General features: G+C 36.1%; 1 protein-coding gene across 2 annotated transcripts; it reads left to right on the top strand.

The window, feature by feature from the left end:
• The first annotated feature begins 4,057 nt into the window (after positions 1 to 4,057).
• LOC145782713 (putative ATP-dependent RNA helicase DDX6) lies at positions 4,058 to 14,905 on the top strand. 2 transcript variants are annotated; one of them, XM_082594467.1, is made up of 12 exons: positions 4,058 to 4,353; positions 4,975 to 5,038; positions 5,873 to 6,005; positions 6,255 to 6,356; positions 7,037 to 7,183; positions 8,461 to 8,555; positions 8,705 to 8,827; positions 9,327 to 9,455; positions 10,630 to 10,746; positions 11,802 to 11,967; positions 12,219 to 12,328; positions 13,336 to 14,905. In XM_082594467.1, exons 1-12 carry the CDS (start codon positions 4,202 to 4,204, stop codon positions 13,408 to 13,410), a joined length of 1,413 nt encoding a protein of 470 aa, XP_082450593.1. In that variant the 5' UTR covers positions 4,058 to 4,201; the 3' UTR covers positions 13,411 to 14,905. The 2 variants fall into 2 exon arrangements, with proteins under 2 accessions (XP_082450593.1, XP_082450594.1); XM_082594468.1 differs by lacking the exons at positions 4,058 to 4,353; positions 4,975 to 5,038 and adding an exon at positions 5,169 to 5,223.
• The last annotated feature ends 1,284 nt before the right edge of the window (positions 14,906 to 16,189 follow it).

Here is a 16,189-nt window from a genome sequence, read left to right on the forward strand (position 1 = left end):
GCCGTTGAAGCATAGTTACAATGATTGAAAAACGTTTTTCTTGATTTCTTCCGCTAAATGTTTTTTCTTGGGATTGTCAATAACGAGGTGCAGTTTGCTGAGTTTAGTAGTTCTACGCGTATTAAGAGCTAAAGTTCAAAGTGACCAGCATATAATTCGAAGTAGCCCACAGGCCTCGAAATTCGTTTTTGTTGACGGCGGACAAACGTGTCCGGTCTGAGCAGCTATCTCGGCGGACACACCAGTTTTAGCCGTCGATTGTCATGCTTAATCACTTTATCTTGATAATAATTCTTCGCCATTTCAGAACTCTATCTATGGTTTTAGAAGGCTTTTTAAAAAAATCAGTAAAGTCACTCTGAAAGGCTTTCATCAGACCAACAACTTGCGCTTGAAGAGTCAAAGCGTCGTGTAGCTGGTCAATACGTCACATAACTGATTAACTTCCACCGAACGAGGTCATGTTGCTTATTGCGACACAATACTCTGGGCAGGAGTCGGAAAATTTCTACACCAACGCTACTATTTTCTGCTGTGCAAAGTTTCACAGGCTTTTTTCTTTAAGTTTATTTTTGCGTGTCATGTGAGCGAAAGTGAATTTTCCTTGGGTCTTTTCTTTCTTACTGTATACCAAAACTTGACAAATTTTGTTGCATCTTGCTGTAATAGCCTACTCGTATAATCTAATTAAGTAACCAACCTTGCCGTATCATTATTACTCGGAGATCAAAGCCAGACATTGTGACGTAAAACGTGAACTAAATTGCGCGTGATTAGTGTAGAAGTACCTGTACTCCTATCGATTCTTAGCAAAGAATTCACCTTTGTTACGCTGATTCAATGTCATCAGTCGTTGAAGCAACGTAAAAATCGAAAGTTTTCCTCCTTGAATGGAAGCTAAGGGATACAGTATTCACATTTTCTAGATGCGCGTTAGAATGCGCTGGAAAATATATTATCGCAACAATTGTTCGTGCTATGCAACGACGATTTGTATCGCTATGTTCCTGTGTTATTTGTCGGCGGACAAATATGACCGATCTAGATGGTACGGTACTTCCCGCAGGGATAGGTATCCCTTACTTCCCGCGGACATCACATGCTGTGACGGCGGACATGTCCGCCGTGAAAATTTCGATGCCTGAGCCTACATTATAAAGCTTGGCGATATACAATGGCAGATAGGCGCAAACAAACATCAATGCTGACAAACAAACATCAGCATTTTGAATGTAAGCAATCAGTCGGCTAGAAAGTTTGCCCCCCCGGCAATTTTCAAAACCCGGCGCCTATGGTCACTATATAGGCACTTTTTTTTCTTTTTCTTCTTCAAAGCAAAAGACGAGAAGCACCTATATAAGTTCTAAATTCGACAACTTTATTTAACTCGATCCGTGGCAGGTATGATATTTCTCCGGTTGCTATTCCAGAGGGAATGAGTAATGAGTTCGATACTACCCGGAAGTGTTCCTTTTTTTTATTTTTTCTTTAACTAAATTTTGACCCGAAGTGCATTTTTTTTGGTAAATTTTTAATTTGAGTTGTCTACAGCCCTATTTTTTATGTCCTTTCAAATGTGAGTAATAAAGTTAGAGTTTTTTTTAATTTGCTGGAATTTGAGATTTTCTCTGGGTACGGTAATTTTCCGTTCGTCATAAGAGGATGTGACCATGTTTGCCGAGCGACGCATTACATATCGGTAGTACCATTTTTTTAAAAGAAGCTTTGTAAACAACTAACTTGTTGAGAGCAAAAATGTAATGCGTCGTTCGGCAAACACGGTCACATCCTCTTATGACGAACAAAAATTACCGTACTCAGAGAAAATCTCAAATTCCAGCAAATTAAAAAAACTATAACTTTATTACTCACATTTGAAAAGACATAAAAAATAGGGCTGTAGGCAACTTAAATTTAAAATTTACTAAAAAAATGCACTTCGGGTAAAAATTTAGTTAAAAAAAAAATACTAAAAAAAAAGGAATGCTTCCGGGTAGTATCGAACTCATTCCCTCTGGAATAGCAACCGGAAAAATATCATACGCGCCAAGGATCGAGTTGAATAAAGTTGTCGATAGGATAATCACAGTAAAAATTGCTTCGTCCCAGTAAAAATCTGTTTAAAGAAGCCCTGAATCATGGCAATGTGGTTATTCTTCCAAAAGCTCAAGGTCCACCATCAACACCCCGAAGGTACGGATTTGGACCGCGGTCTGCCAGTTGAGTAGCCCTGATGTATATGGAAAAAAATATTCAAACAACAATGCAAAGTTCAGCCAGTGAAAATACCTTTGGATTCCAATGCCAAGTTTCGATTTCAAAAAGTGTCAAAATGTCACTCATTTTGATCTGTTTAGTGACTTTAAATGATGATCGTAGAAGAACTAATCAAGTTAAACTAAATCGCACAACAATTTTGTAATAGTGCATATTTTTTAAACAATTCTATACTGCCCAAAGCATTTGAGCTAAAAATCTAGAGAAGATAAAAAAATAATTGAAAGAAAAAAAAATGACCCGTCTATAGAGTTTCCCTATGCAATTTATTAGATTTTTTCAATAACAAAATCTTTAAAAAAAAGTAGCAAGTTTGTGCAAAAACAACATTATAAAAACAAAAAATTTGCATGAAAAACTCAGCGGGTCTAGGATTCAACAAACAAATTAAAAACTATAGTCAGTTTCTATGTAGTTTTATAAATTACTGAAAATTTTTGAAAGAAGAGTAAAGTTGCAGAACCAATCACCACTTTTCCTGTCTGAAATATAGTTGAGCTGCCAAGGAATGATTAGTTATTGCAAAGAATGAAAAAGTAAGAAGTCTTTGATCTACTTTAAAAGGTTAAGATTTGTGCTGTTGCATAATTTAAATAAAAAGTATCCTGAAAGTAAATTTGAAACCTACAAACAAATACTCCCTTTTCATAGAATGAATTAATTTTTTCTGTCAACTTTTTCTAACTATGATTTCTTTAAAAGCAATAAAAAAATTAAACTATAATTATAAAACAAGCCTTTTCGATTGTAGTTGTTTTTGTTTTTTTTGATTTTTTTTCTTGAATGCGAGACTTTCAATATAAAAACTTTGAGTAGCTTGTCACTTTTTGAATTTTATTTGTATCAAATCGCTCTTGTTGCCTTTGCAAGTGTAGTTCTATTTTAAAATCAACAAAATAAAAGTTTTTTTTTCCCTTTTTTTCTAGGTTTTGTGGCTGTGCGTGCATGTTTAGGAAAATGTTTCCAAGCACTGTGTTATCGATGCATGTTTTTAACCTTATGGTTTTGTCATCTTTCTCTTTTGTTGATGTCAAATTTGTGTGTTTGCTTTATCATTCTTTGCATGTTCGCGCCAGCAATGAAAAATAAAATTGAATTGAATGGATTTTTGAATTTTCAATGTAATTTTTAGACCAAACAGGTTAGACTATTTTTCAAAGACTTATTTTATTTTTGACTCTTGCATAAAGTATTTCCCTACTTTTTTCCTTTTGATTGGTCATGATTATTGCAAATTGTTTTTAGTGTTTTTGAATTTGTAATAATTTATTAAGTTGGAAAATTTTTTCTATGTTGAAAAATTTTATCATGATTGATTGATTGATATGTTGTAAACTGAAAAGTGAAAACTAGCGAAAAGTTTTTTTTTTTAAATTTATGTTTGGCAACGTCCTTACATTTTTGTTTTTCTTTGTGAGTGACCGATTGATGATCCTCAAGTCAAAACCTTGTGGTGGGCTGTTGCGCTTCAACGGTGGTTTTGTGAATTGCGTGGAAGGAAACATATTTTGAAAGTAGAAGTAGATTTAACAGTAGTGTAAAATGCATTAGTAAAAACATTCTTTGTTGCAAAGTGAATGCACAAAAATCGATTTTTTTTGACGAAATCCTGTAGCCTACAAATGCTACAGAGTACGGTACAGTACCGGTACTAATGACAAAGTTAATTTGTAAAACAACAATAACAGAGAAACTGTTGCAACTCACTGCTTAAAATTACTTCATTCATGCATGCCATAGCTTATATAGTAACTAATAAGTTGCATTTTTTTTAGGTTGTATAAGCTTTGATTGATAAACGATATACCATACCCGTACTGTATCTATAAAGACATTTTACCATATAAGTGCAGTAAAAAGTGGAAAACAGGGCTTAAATTATCTGTGAGTTACGTGGAAAGCACGATTGCGTTGACTTTTGGTTATGACAGATATAACATTGTCATCTGCTAATTACAAGACAAACTTGCTTCTCAATAACGAAGACCCAGACAATCGAAAAGTCTTTGTGCAGTCCTCTATCAACAACACACATTCGACAATACTATCAGGAAAAATGCTGTCAGGACAAGTTGGGTAAGGAATAATTACACAAAATTCAATTTCAAAAATTTAAATGAGTTTTTATTTTACGGATTTTTTGGATTCCATTGATGTTGTCCATCAAACTCATCATATCGAACTTAATAGGCTACCTCAGACAAGCCATTTTTCAAAATCACATATCCAGACTATTATAATAATGGCTGTAATAGTGTAAATATAGCCTCAATAGTGTTGCCAGATAAGGAATTCTGCCCTAATTTAAGAAAAGTTTAAAGTTGTTGAAAACAAAAACTTGTACTTTTGATTTTTTTTAGTCCTGGGCAAAGATCAAAACCCTAACCTTATTCCTAACCTTTACTTTAACTCTTCCTAAATTTAATCCTAACTCTGGCAACACCTGATTATAACCATGGCAACAAGTGGGTAAAAATAGCCACCAAAAATATATAAAAAATACCTACATCTTTCTGTAACTTACTACAGACCCGGTTTTCAAAAAAATAGAGATATATTCTATTATATGAACTGTTGTTCATTCAGAAAAAGCTTCATTGAACAAGTGCACTTCTGAGAAATTGTGTTGTTGTTGTTTTAACAGACTTGGTTGTGTTGATATGGATAACAACATTGTTGTGTTTAATTTTTTATCAGGGAGGGAGAAGATTGGAAAGCAAACCTGAATCGACCACCGGTGGATAAAAGAAAGACAACTTCTGTAAGCAACACTTGTTACTTGTATGATGTGTTCAAGCCTTGAAGCTCTTTATTTTTCTGTTGACCAAGCATGGCCACACCAAGAAGTGCTTTCCCACACTCAACAGACCAGATTTTGTTACTTTTGTACCAAACAGACCAATAAGCATTAAGACTGTTTAATATCGTGTTTTTGCGTTCACTCAGGTAAGAACAATGCAAACAAGACCATAAAAATGATTTGTAGTTGTCTTTAAATGCACTGCTTCCCAAGTACTGCGAAGCTATCTTTGAGTTTTTATAGGTAAACTCTCAGCCTTGTGCGAAACTTTTTTTAGCAATATTTCTCCATGTGAGAGGCGTTGCCTTGTTGCAAAAGTTAAAAAGGTTGCCAATTCGAGTGAATGTTTCACATATATACCAATGCAAGTAGAGAAAAAAGTTGAAAAGATAAATGCAAGTGAACAAAAATTTTCAGATAATGAATGTAGGTTTGTGGAAGCTGGCGACCAAACATTGGCCTACCAGCGCAGTAGTTTCTGTATAGTTACATATTTGTAAAAAGTTTTCTTATTGCTGCTGCATTTTTGAACGCACTTGTAATGTGTGATCATTACCGGTCCATTCAAAAAAGTATATCTGGCTATTTTGATCAACTAGGTATCGATAGATTAAAATATTGGGATAATGATTTTATTAGTCATTGCTATATTTACACTGCTTTTTAACATATTATTGAATATATATACCTTATTGACAAAAATGAATACTTTCCCTAAATCATGTCGTTGCTTACTTCATATGTGCTTGGTTGCACTGGAATATGATTTTAATTGGCTGAAATATTTTTGTAAAGGATGTGACTTCAACAAAAGGTGTTGAATTTGAAGATTTCTGTTTGAAGAGAGAGTTGTTAATGGGAATATTTGAGAAAGGTTGGGAAAAGCCATCTCCAATTCAGGAGGAAAGCATACCCGTTGCTTTGTCAGGTACTGACTATATGCGGTATATATATTCTTATTATATATTATATATATGGATATTTTCTATCATATCATTATAGTTTCTATATTACCTATTTGGCAGGCACTAAATTATCTGCATCTATAAGCTTTGTTCCGTTTAGTATATCCTCAAGATGATGTAATCACATGTATCCTGTATGTATGTGATTGTGTATGTATGTATCTCCACATGTATCAACTTTCTTATTTTTGCCATGTTTCTTGAATTTGCAGGGAGAGACGTTTTAGCAAGAGCTAAGAATGGTACAGGAAAGTCGGGAGCCTATCTGATCCCAATGCTTGGCCGGTGTGATTTAAACAAAGATAACGTGCAAGGTATCAACTTGAAGCACTCTCATAATTTTGTTGTTATAGTAATGCCAAAATGCTGATATATTTTTTATTGCTCTCAATGTGTCATTTACTTTCAAGCAAGCACAATATTAACTGAAATCCGTTATATAAATGTTTAAAAAGTCCAACAAATTTTGGTTTGTAACACCATCCAGTTATACAAAATTAATTACCGTTTAATTAATTACAGTTTTTTGTTTATACATAAGGCGCACCAGACCATAAGGCGCACCAGACCATAAGGCGCACCGGACCATAAGGCGCACCGGACCATATATATAATAGTAGTATCGGTACTGGTTTTGAGTGTAGGCAATACAGCACTACCGCACTTGATCCATACATTAGGCGCACCGGACCATAAGGCGCACGATCAATTTATGAGGAAAAAAATGGATTTAAAATGCGCCTTATGGTCCGTAAAATACGGTAAGTCTTATTGATTATATAGCTGCCAAGAACATAGCCCATTAATTTCATGAAACCACTAATGCTAAATCCTAGTCTGTTATTTCAAAACTTGTACTACTGTGTAACAAACTGCAATAAAGTCTTGAGTAACAGCTATTTCTCATTCTGAGATTCTACTGTGTGTTCTTGGTTCGCTTTAACTCAGTTTGTTGAGGTATTGCAATGCAAAACGTGTTTGATTTTCTTTCCAGCCATAGTCTTAGTTCCTACACGAGAGCTTGCCTTGCAAACTTCACAAATAGCGATCGAGCTGAGTCGCCACATGGGAGCTTTGAATGTGATGGTCACCACTGGTGGAACTAATCTACGCGACGACATTATGAGATTGGAAAATCCTGGTATGATTTCAATTAGTAAATCTACAATATGTCGTTATCGCTTTTACAATGTCAAGTTCAGTTTTTCATAGACGATTATACTGCTATTTTGCATTCATCAAATGCTGGCATTTGCGCTATAACCTAACTTCTTAGCGTAATTTATTCAGAATCGATTTCGCTATAATAATGAATCATCACCTAGTACTAGGGTTTCAAACTCAAATTGCTCTGACGGCCAAATAAACATTTGTAAATTAACCCGAGGGCCGCAATACACAAAAAGTAGTCAATAAGCAAAATAACGCAGTTAAAACGCACTAAAAAGGGCAAAGAACACACCAAGAACGTTAGATCGCAATAAAAGGGCAGTAAGAACACACCAACAACGTTGCGAACTAACGATCGCAAGAAAAAGTAGTAAGAACGAATAGATAGACAAACATTGTGCAAACGCAAAAAAAAAAACGAAAAAGAAACGCAAACGAAACGATGGACCTGGAGAATAAAAATCTAGCAGTTAAAGCGCGGAAAAAACTAAACCCTTGAACAACTGACTTCAGCAAATACCAAGGTTACTATTGCAAAACAACGCAATAAGTGTGATTGTGATGTAACAATACGAGTTTCTTGCAGGCAATAAAATGGCGCGACAGTGGACCTGAGAAGTCGCGTGAAGTTTGATGGACATTTTCAGATTTTTTGAGCAATTTTAGAGTGCGTTTTATCCTTTTAAGTGTATAGAAAAATATGTATAACTGTTAATTATTTCAAAGTTTAAAAATGCACCGCGAACCGCACCAAAAGTCCTCGCGGGCCTCATGCGACCCGCGGGTTGCTTATTTGAGACCTTTGAGCTAGCACATGTAACAATGAAAATTTGAAAAATACTTAAAACGAACAACCAAAGCAAACACCGATATCAACATGCATACAAATTCTATTTTCAATAGATGGTTAAATAATTTTAAATTTTGTATTAACTTGCAATAGTTTAAGGTTTATTAACAGAGCTATTTTGTCATTAGCACGAAGTGTGTCATTAAGTTTAATGAAAATGCGTTGTTGCTAGTGCTGATTGCACGACTTTATATGCACCTGTGGCATAAAACTTGCAGAAGCTGTTTTTTTTTTAACAGTTAAATTGCAACAAGGACATTTGCATCCTAAGTGACACAAGTTTCCATGTTTTGTACTAACCTGCTTAATTTTATGTATAGCTTTGATGACAAGAAGTTTTGTGTAGCACTTCTGGTTAGTCGCTTTATTTTTTTATCTCCACATTACAAAATTTGCAGTTCATGTCATTGTTGCCACGCCTGGAAGGATACTGGATCTTATCAACAAAGGAATAGCAAAGGTTGACCAATGCAACATGATAGTGCTAGATGAGGTAAGTGTTAGCTTTCATAAAAAGATAACTGTTCATGTATATGACTTAAGTTACTCATGGCTTAACTCAATAAAAACATTTTGATATGTGTTATGGTGGCTAATTTGCAAGCCTTTCAGATTTTAATGATTTTAGTCTTTCGCTTACAGGCAGACAAGTTGTTATCTCAAGACTTCAAACTAATGATGGACAACATTGTGAATTCTCTTCCTGTAACGAGGCAAATACTTCTTTTCTCCGCCACATTTCCAGTAACAGTTAAAGACTTTATGGTGAGCAATAAAGCAAATTGTTTTCAAGATCATATTATAACATATCGCTTAGAAATTCCCCTTCGGACTCCGTAAATGAGTCGATAGTTGATACTCTCAGCCAGAAAACCAGCCCTTTTTTGACGTTACACAAATGTAAAAATGGACTGATTTTCTATGAGGGTTTGATGTTGCTTTATTTTTCAGCTCAGCTCATTTTTGCATTCAACACGTTTTCTGTATCTTTTTCTTTTCACCGGTAGCTATTGATTTGACTCGGTGACTACTGACTACCCAATCAGCCAATCAGTTCTATTTCAACATAGATTTAACGCTGGTGGACGTTGAATCAGCGTTATAATTAAACTAAGTGGGTGACACCATACCATGGAAAATCTTGTGTGAAGACTTTATCAAGATCAGAGCCAAACAATAACAAGTGTGGAATTAAAATCGCAGTTTTTTATCTGTTATCTCAGCAATTGTGTTTGGAAATTGTTAACCGCTATTGCTCTTCCAGGTGAAACATATGAAGAAACCCTACGAGATAAACCTTATGGAAGAGTTAACATTGAAAGGCGTTACGCAATATTACGCTTACGTTGAAGAGAAAAAGAAAGTGCATTGCCTCAACACCTTGTTTTCAAAAGTAAGTCATGACCGCATAGTCACATCGCTGGCAACCACAGCTGTTAGATTAATCTGACCAGAAATCTATGAAATGTTAAGATTCTTATATAGCAAGGTTGTAGGGCTGTAGGCTTGCCAAAAATTTTGATCAAGTTGCAATACCGGGTTATCTTTCACTTGCCCAAGTCTAACACGGAGGATTCAAAACTTGAACGAAAGAGACAAGTCACCAATATGGGTTGTAAAGGAACTCTTACCGTTTACCTTTGATATAATAGGAATAAACTTTGATTGTAAAAAAGAGTTTCTTAGTATCAATAACACGAAGGTCATAATTGTGAAAAGTTGAAAAAAACTGGCAACTCATTACCTAGTTCTGTGTAAATTTTAGTTAATCTTCCTGTAACAAACTGGAGTAAGTTTTGCAATGTCCTGTTATGTTCAATTGTTCATGTCCTTTTGCATTGCTACAAAGACAACTCTTTGCCGAGTCAATCCGATTGATAATTTTTGCTAACTTTTCACAAGACTGGATAACATGTATGAGTAACAGGAGAGTCACGAAAAGCATGTAATTAACCACACATCAGGAACTTTGCTGGGGTGTCAACTTGAACATGATGTTTCTAATACGCGTGCGTCCGAGTTCTGCAGTTTGTCCTCTACAGCGCTTTCTAGTAAAGTAAATGTAAGATTTGAGCAAAAAAATATATATAGCTACTGCATTTTACACTTTTAACAATGACGAAACAGTGACTGCGATTAGGATTTTATCATGAAATTTATTTAAGTCTTACGCTAAGTTTCGCAAACGTCACAATGGACAAATTGGACAATCAAATTGCGTTGATCTTTTTTCACATTTTTGCAACTTTTTTGCGTTTAGAGAACATCAACATTTTCTAAATTTTGCATGTTTAAAAAATGCTGCATATTTGTTTTTTTTGTGTATCTACTAATGAGAAATCAGCGACTAGGGTTAGGACTTAGAAAATTACATTTGTTTGAATCTTACGTTATGTTTGACCATAGTTTGAACAAACCCCACAATGCATATTGCATTGGCATTCTAATACGTTTCAAGTCAATCATGCGTGAATTCATTGATCGATTTAGTTGCGTGGATAAGAACTAATGTAATCACTCATCCATGACGTGTTTATTGCTCTCATCATGCTCGATATTTCTTTCAGCTGCAAATCAACCAATCTATTATTTTTTGTAACTCTACCCATCGAGTTGAACTTCTTGCGAAGAAAATCACGGAACTGGGCTACTCCTGCTTCTACATTCACGCTCGTATGAAACAGGTAATCTGATATTGCTCCACAATCCTTCCATGCCTCTTTTTTTAAGTTTTATTAAATTTTATAAGTCTTTAAGTTCTATTTGAATAAGCTAATAAATTCTATTATTCCAGCGAAATTGATCTTTAATAAATTATGTTACGAGATTACCTTGTGCTAATGCCAGCATTCGATGAATGCAAGTTAGCAACATTCAATTTTTAAGTTTTATACGATAAGGATTTTTACCCCAGCTAGCGAATACCTTTACGTTTTTATTGATTTAATGTCAACAGACGTTGAATCAATGCAAATGAGATATATCTGTCCAGCTAGGTTCTTGATGATGTGTTAACATAGGTAATTAATTCAATGCAAACTATTGCTGATTCACTGACCACTCGAGCGAGGTCTTTGAATCAAAACATATTTTCTTTAGACTTGTACTTAGAGCCTCAAAACGCATGCGGAAAACAGTTTACTGAGGTCGTAGTTTCGTGAGCACGCCGTGGATTTTGTTTGCCTAACCTAGATGTTATCAACTTATTTGAGAGAGGGCCTGGTGGCTGTAATAAGAGATGCTCTGTGGCCAGATAACCATTTTGTTCATTACAGTTTGCATTCTGCAACCTGCGGTTGTGATTTACAGAGTGGGATTTATCCAGCTATGAGCAGCAATTGACACGTTTGGTTTGTGCAGGCGAATAAGTTGTGGAGAAAAACTCCACCATGCGTTAACTCACGCAGCGTTAACGTTTGATAGGATTTTTATGCAGTGCAATTCCACATTCTCTGTACAGTGCGGTGGGCCGAATCTGACCCGCGGGCCGTAGTTGGTAACCCCTGGCCTAATCGGACCAATTTTAAACTTATAATCTTGGTAATTAGGTACTTTTTCCATGCTTTGGATTTGAAGCTATGACAGTTGTTGGATGCCGTGATTAGTGGATATAATAAAAATACTACATACTATGAAGGGTTCGCTTCCTTCTATTGGAAAGCCACTGAATATACTTTAACAATAGATAAACGTCATCGAGCATTAAATATTCATCATTTTCTCTATGATTCGTACACAGGAATATCGTAATCGGGTGTTCCATGACTTCCGGCAAGGACTCTGTAGGAATCTGGTCTGCAGCGATCTCTTCACCCGAGGCATTGACATACAAGCCGTCAACGTCGTTATCAACTTTGATTTTCCGAAAATGCCCGAAACCTACCTTCATCGGATTGGCCGATCTGGTAAGTATCGTAGTTCAACCATTTTGAAGCAGAGGTTTTAGGATTTACAAAGGACTTGATTTGGTGGTTTGTTCACCGGAGGATGCTCTTGTCTGTTACACGTTTTTATTTAATTCATTCGTGTAATGACTTTATAGTATTTTGTTATGTACTTCCTTCTCCAGCAATTCTTTTTCATAATACAATTTGAGTAGAGAGGTAACTTTTTTCTCTAATAACTCTAGAGACCAAATAATTTTGTTGTCGTGCAGGTCGTTACGGGCACCTTGGGTTGGCTATTAACCTTATCACTTATGACGACCGATTCAACCTGGCAAGAATTGAAGAAGAACTCAAAACTGACGTCAAACCCATTCCCCCGGTTTGTATAAACCTTCAACGATTTCAGCTCTTTTTGTATTTTCGTCGACTTTGTCAGAGGCGATTGCTTGAACTTGGAAACAATTGTACAATACATAAAGCGGTCTAAGAACTACTCACGCCATACGCAAAACGCTGCCTAGCGCACTGGTTGCAAGCAGCCTCGCCAAAATCGGCATCCATTGATAACTTTTTTGAAATTTTAAATTAGTGCTACAATTGTAACTAACTTACAGTATATTGCCATGTGTTTTCTGACCTCAATGGTTGAATATAACCCACGGATTTCTAAAAGAACTGGAAATACGAAACTACCAGCTCAGATTTGGTTGCATTAAATAAAAGTGCTGCCAGATGTTTCTTCAAATTAAATTGCATTCCAAACTAGCTCAAAAGTGAACCAATGCTGGTCTGTTAAATATGAATCAAAGTTTACAAAGCCGCACAATATTATTTCAAAGCGACCTTTCAGTGTATTAATGCTATAGTATTTGAAAATTTAAACTGCTCAATGAACCTTGGCTACAATCTGGGAGTGCACAAGTTTATCAAATACTGCATCCCAAAGCCATCAACACGTCTAACGAAAGTATCATCATTTATGATCCCAGCACTCTGTGCAATATTTCATAATAGTTCGTCGCATCCACTGCCCATACTTGGTTGACAAGTCGCTTTGGATTAATTTGCACGGTTTTTCTGTAACATTTTGGCACTAAATCCGGCAACACGTTTTGTATAGCGCATCTTACATTCAGAATCAAGACGGCGTAAGTGACTCTCACATTTACGTTCTTAATTTTCCTGATACTGACATGAACTAAGCTTTGAACTTGCATCATCTTATTCGAGAAGTCTGTTAAGCAACAAAAGGGAAAACGTAAGAGTGAACGTACTTTGTAACGCAGCCAAGCGTACGAAATGGGCATGAAAGTAGACACTCAATGACCCTTAAAATTACCTGAGATCAGGCTGACTTTGCCTATTTTAACTCCGATATGCATTTAGGTCATCGACAAGAGTTTGTACGTCGCCGAGTTTTCTCAAGATGATTCCAAAAAAGAAAAAGATGGAGCGGCGTGACGCAGTTTCAAAATGTCGCTTCCAAGGTCATTCATAAATCACCACTTCGCAGAAGAATGCGATCAACATTTTTGGGCTCAAGATTTTCCCTTTCGATTTCGCCCGACCTCATCGTACAAACTGAATCCTACGGTTTTCTATGAGTGACGTTAACCAAGATCTGTGCAGCAGAAAGAAGATGTTAAAAAAAGCAAATGAAACGCACTCTGAAATGACAACGCAATGTTAAATGTTTCTCAAGGAAGATAAGACATCTTTTTTTTTCACTGCACATTTCGGAAAAGGGTGTTTTCAGTAGCTTACAGCTTTGCTAAGTTACTTTGCCACTTCTCTCGTCTCTTTTTGTTGTTGCTTTTTTATGAATTTACATCTGAACATTCTTGCACGGAGTGGCGCTTCGTGCATTAAATCAAGTTGTTGAGGTGTATCATTTGCAAGTCCTTCCCATGCCACTTGCATATAAAATGCTGTGGATAATCGTCTTGCATTGACCTACCAGCCAGCCAAAGTTTCCATTTTACATCGTTTCTCTATAAATATCTTTACCTCGAAACGATAGAAAACTTTTGCTGTCAAGCTAGCAAATTGACTTACAACCCGGATAGCAAAATCTGACATTTTTACATTGATTCAACGTCTGCAGACGTTGTAAAAATGACAGATTTTGCTGTCAGGGAAGCAAAGAGTAACGACCTTAAAGTCACTTTCAGTTCAAAGCACGTCTCCTTGTTTTATTTGTTCTTTTTTTTAAGAAGCAATTCCAATCTAACTTTTAGGCATAGAGTTTTCAGATTTTCTTGAGCAACAGTTGTTTGCATAGATCTCTGCCTTTAATGGATTGCTTATTTGCTTAAAATTTTCCGCGATTCGGCGCTGCAATCAGGTCTTTTCCAGCGATAGCGCGTACGAAAAGGAGTAGCCTATCACTATCGCCTTACAAAAGGTGATGTAAAAGTCTACATGAAAGCCTTCATGATTAATATGACAAAAATGCTTTGGTGAAGGGATTGAAAACACATCAGATATTACATTTTGCGCCTTTACGGTTTCTCGTTTTTGTTTTCCGTGACGCACCACGAGAGCTGCGTTACTGAACCAGGGATATATCTGGAATGAAGCTACCGCAAATGTGTCTTGGTAGTTTATGTTTCAGAATGTAGAAATAGCATAAGCTTTCACTGCTTATAGAAAGCTTGTAAAACTTATTTGTTAATAAAGATAGACTCCCTAAAAATTCTTAGTCCACATAACGTTGCGCTTAACTGCGTGTTCAAAGTATTAATTTACAGTAGTACATGATGACCTATGCTGGACGATCTTTTTTCGTAGGCAAGAATATTTGCCTTTTTTGATTTCCTATAGTATTTGCAGCATGGTGTAATCCACGACAGGCGTGAACATACTGTATTTGGTTGACTGATTTCGAAGCAAATTTTTGAAATTGAATTAGCGACTTTCATTTGGTGAAAATTTTTGGAACAAAATTACAATTCGACCCACAATACAATTCGTGTGACTGTTTTGATGTTGCTTAGCTGGAGACGTCTTCATCACATTTTATGACTGAGTGAATGTTTTTAAGTCGTGAGCTGTTAAAAGTTTACATTTTTTCGTAGACGTTGTAAAATTTAAACAGTTCACCACTTGAAAGCATTCACCAAGTCAGCCATTGTCGTTTTTATATTGATCAAGATCATCAGCGCTGGAAAAGACCGCAAAGTCCCCGTAGTATGGATCTCGAGAGAAAGCAGCTTCACTGATCTTCACACTGTTATAATAATTATCCATATAGGACATAGGTATATAGTGAGTGCCATAGTTTGCTGCAACTCAACAAACAATTCACAAATAATCTCCTTCAGATGCTTCTTCAACACTGTGGATGGACAGATTCCAACGATAGTAACTTGTGGAATCTGCCAACCTATATGATTTGATGCCACATTTAATTGGTTCATGTTTGTTGTACACATTAAATGCAAGACGATCTTTGCATTTTAACATTCCCTCATCAATGGAAATGTGCTCGCCAAGATTGTACAAAGAACGCCTCCGAGACCGCATTAACTCATAAACAGGTTTGATTTTGTAGAGTCTGTCTTGATTATTCTGGGAAATCTTGAAGTTATCGTAAAAATTGCGAAAGCTGGTAAGAAGTTGGAATCTATTTCTGCTCAAAATGGTCCATAAAGGTGTTGCTATCTCTGTAACAGTGCTCTATTAATCTTCCGTTGTGTTTTTATGGTTTAGACTAGGATTACTCAAACTAATGTTAACAAAGGTCCAGTTTGACAAGTTGAATATTTTTAGAGGTCCGGTGAATAAGTTATTTCACACGCAACCACGAAAGTTAAATTATCTGTACCAAACCACTTTTTTAGGTAAAATGTAACTCGACTTGGATTTCTGAAAAAGTGTTGGGGAGAAGCCCTCCAAGCAACTTCGATAATCACAGTAAAAATTGCTTCCTCCCAGTAGAAATCTGTTTAAAGAAGCCCTGAAACGTGGCAATGAGGTTATTCTTTCGAAAGCTCAAGATCCACAATCAACACCCAGGTCCCAGAAGGTCCGGATTCGGACCGCGGTCCGCCAGTTGAGTTGCCCTGGTTTAGACCTTTAAAGAAAACAAGCCTCAAGAATGCTTTCAGCTCCTTTCGATTTGTTTCGTTCCCAGAGCTGGGTTCCACAAAAAAAAAACGCATCAATCTGCGACAACCAGTGCTGATAGGCCTACACGTAGCCTACTATAGTTTGTTCGGTCATAAGCAAGTCCAGAAAA

This window comes from Aplidium turbinatum, chromosome 14 (assembly GCF_918807975.1).
Source record: "Aplidium turbinatum chromosome 14, kaAplTurb1.1, whole genome shotgun sequence".
NCBI lineage: Eukaryota > Metazoa > Chordata > Ascidiacea > Aplousobranchia > Polyclinidae > Aplidium > Aplidium turbinatum.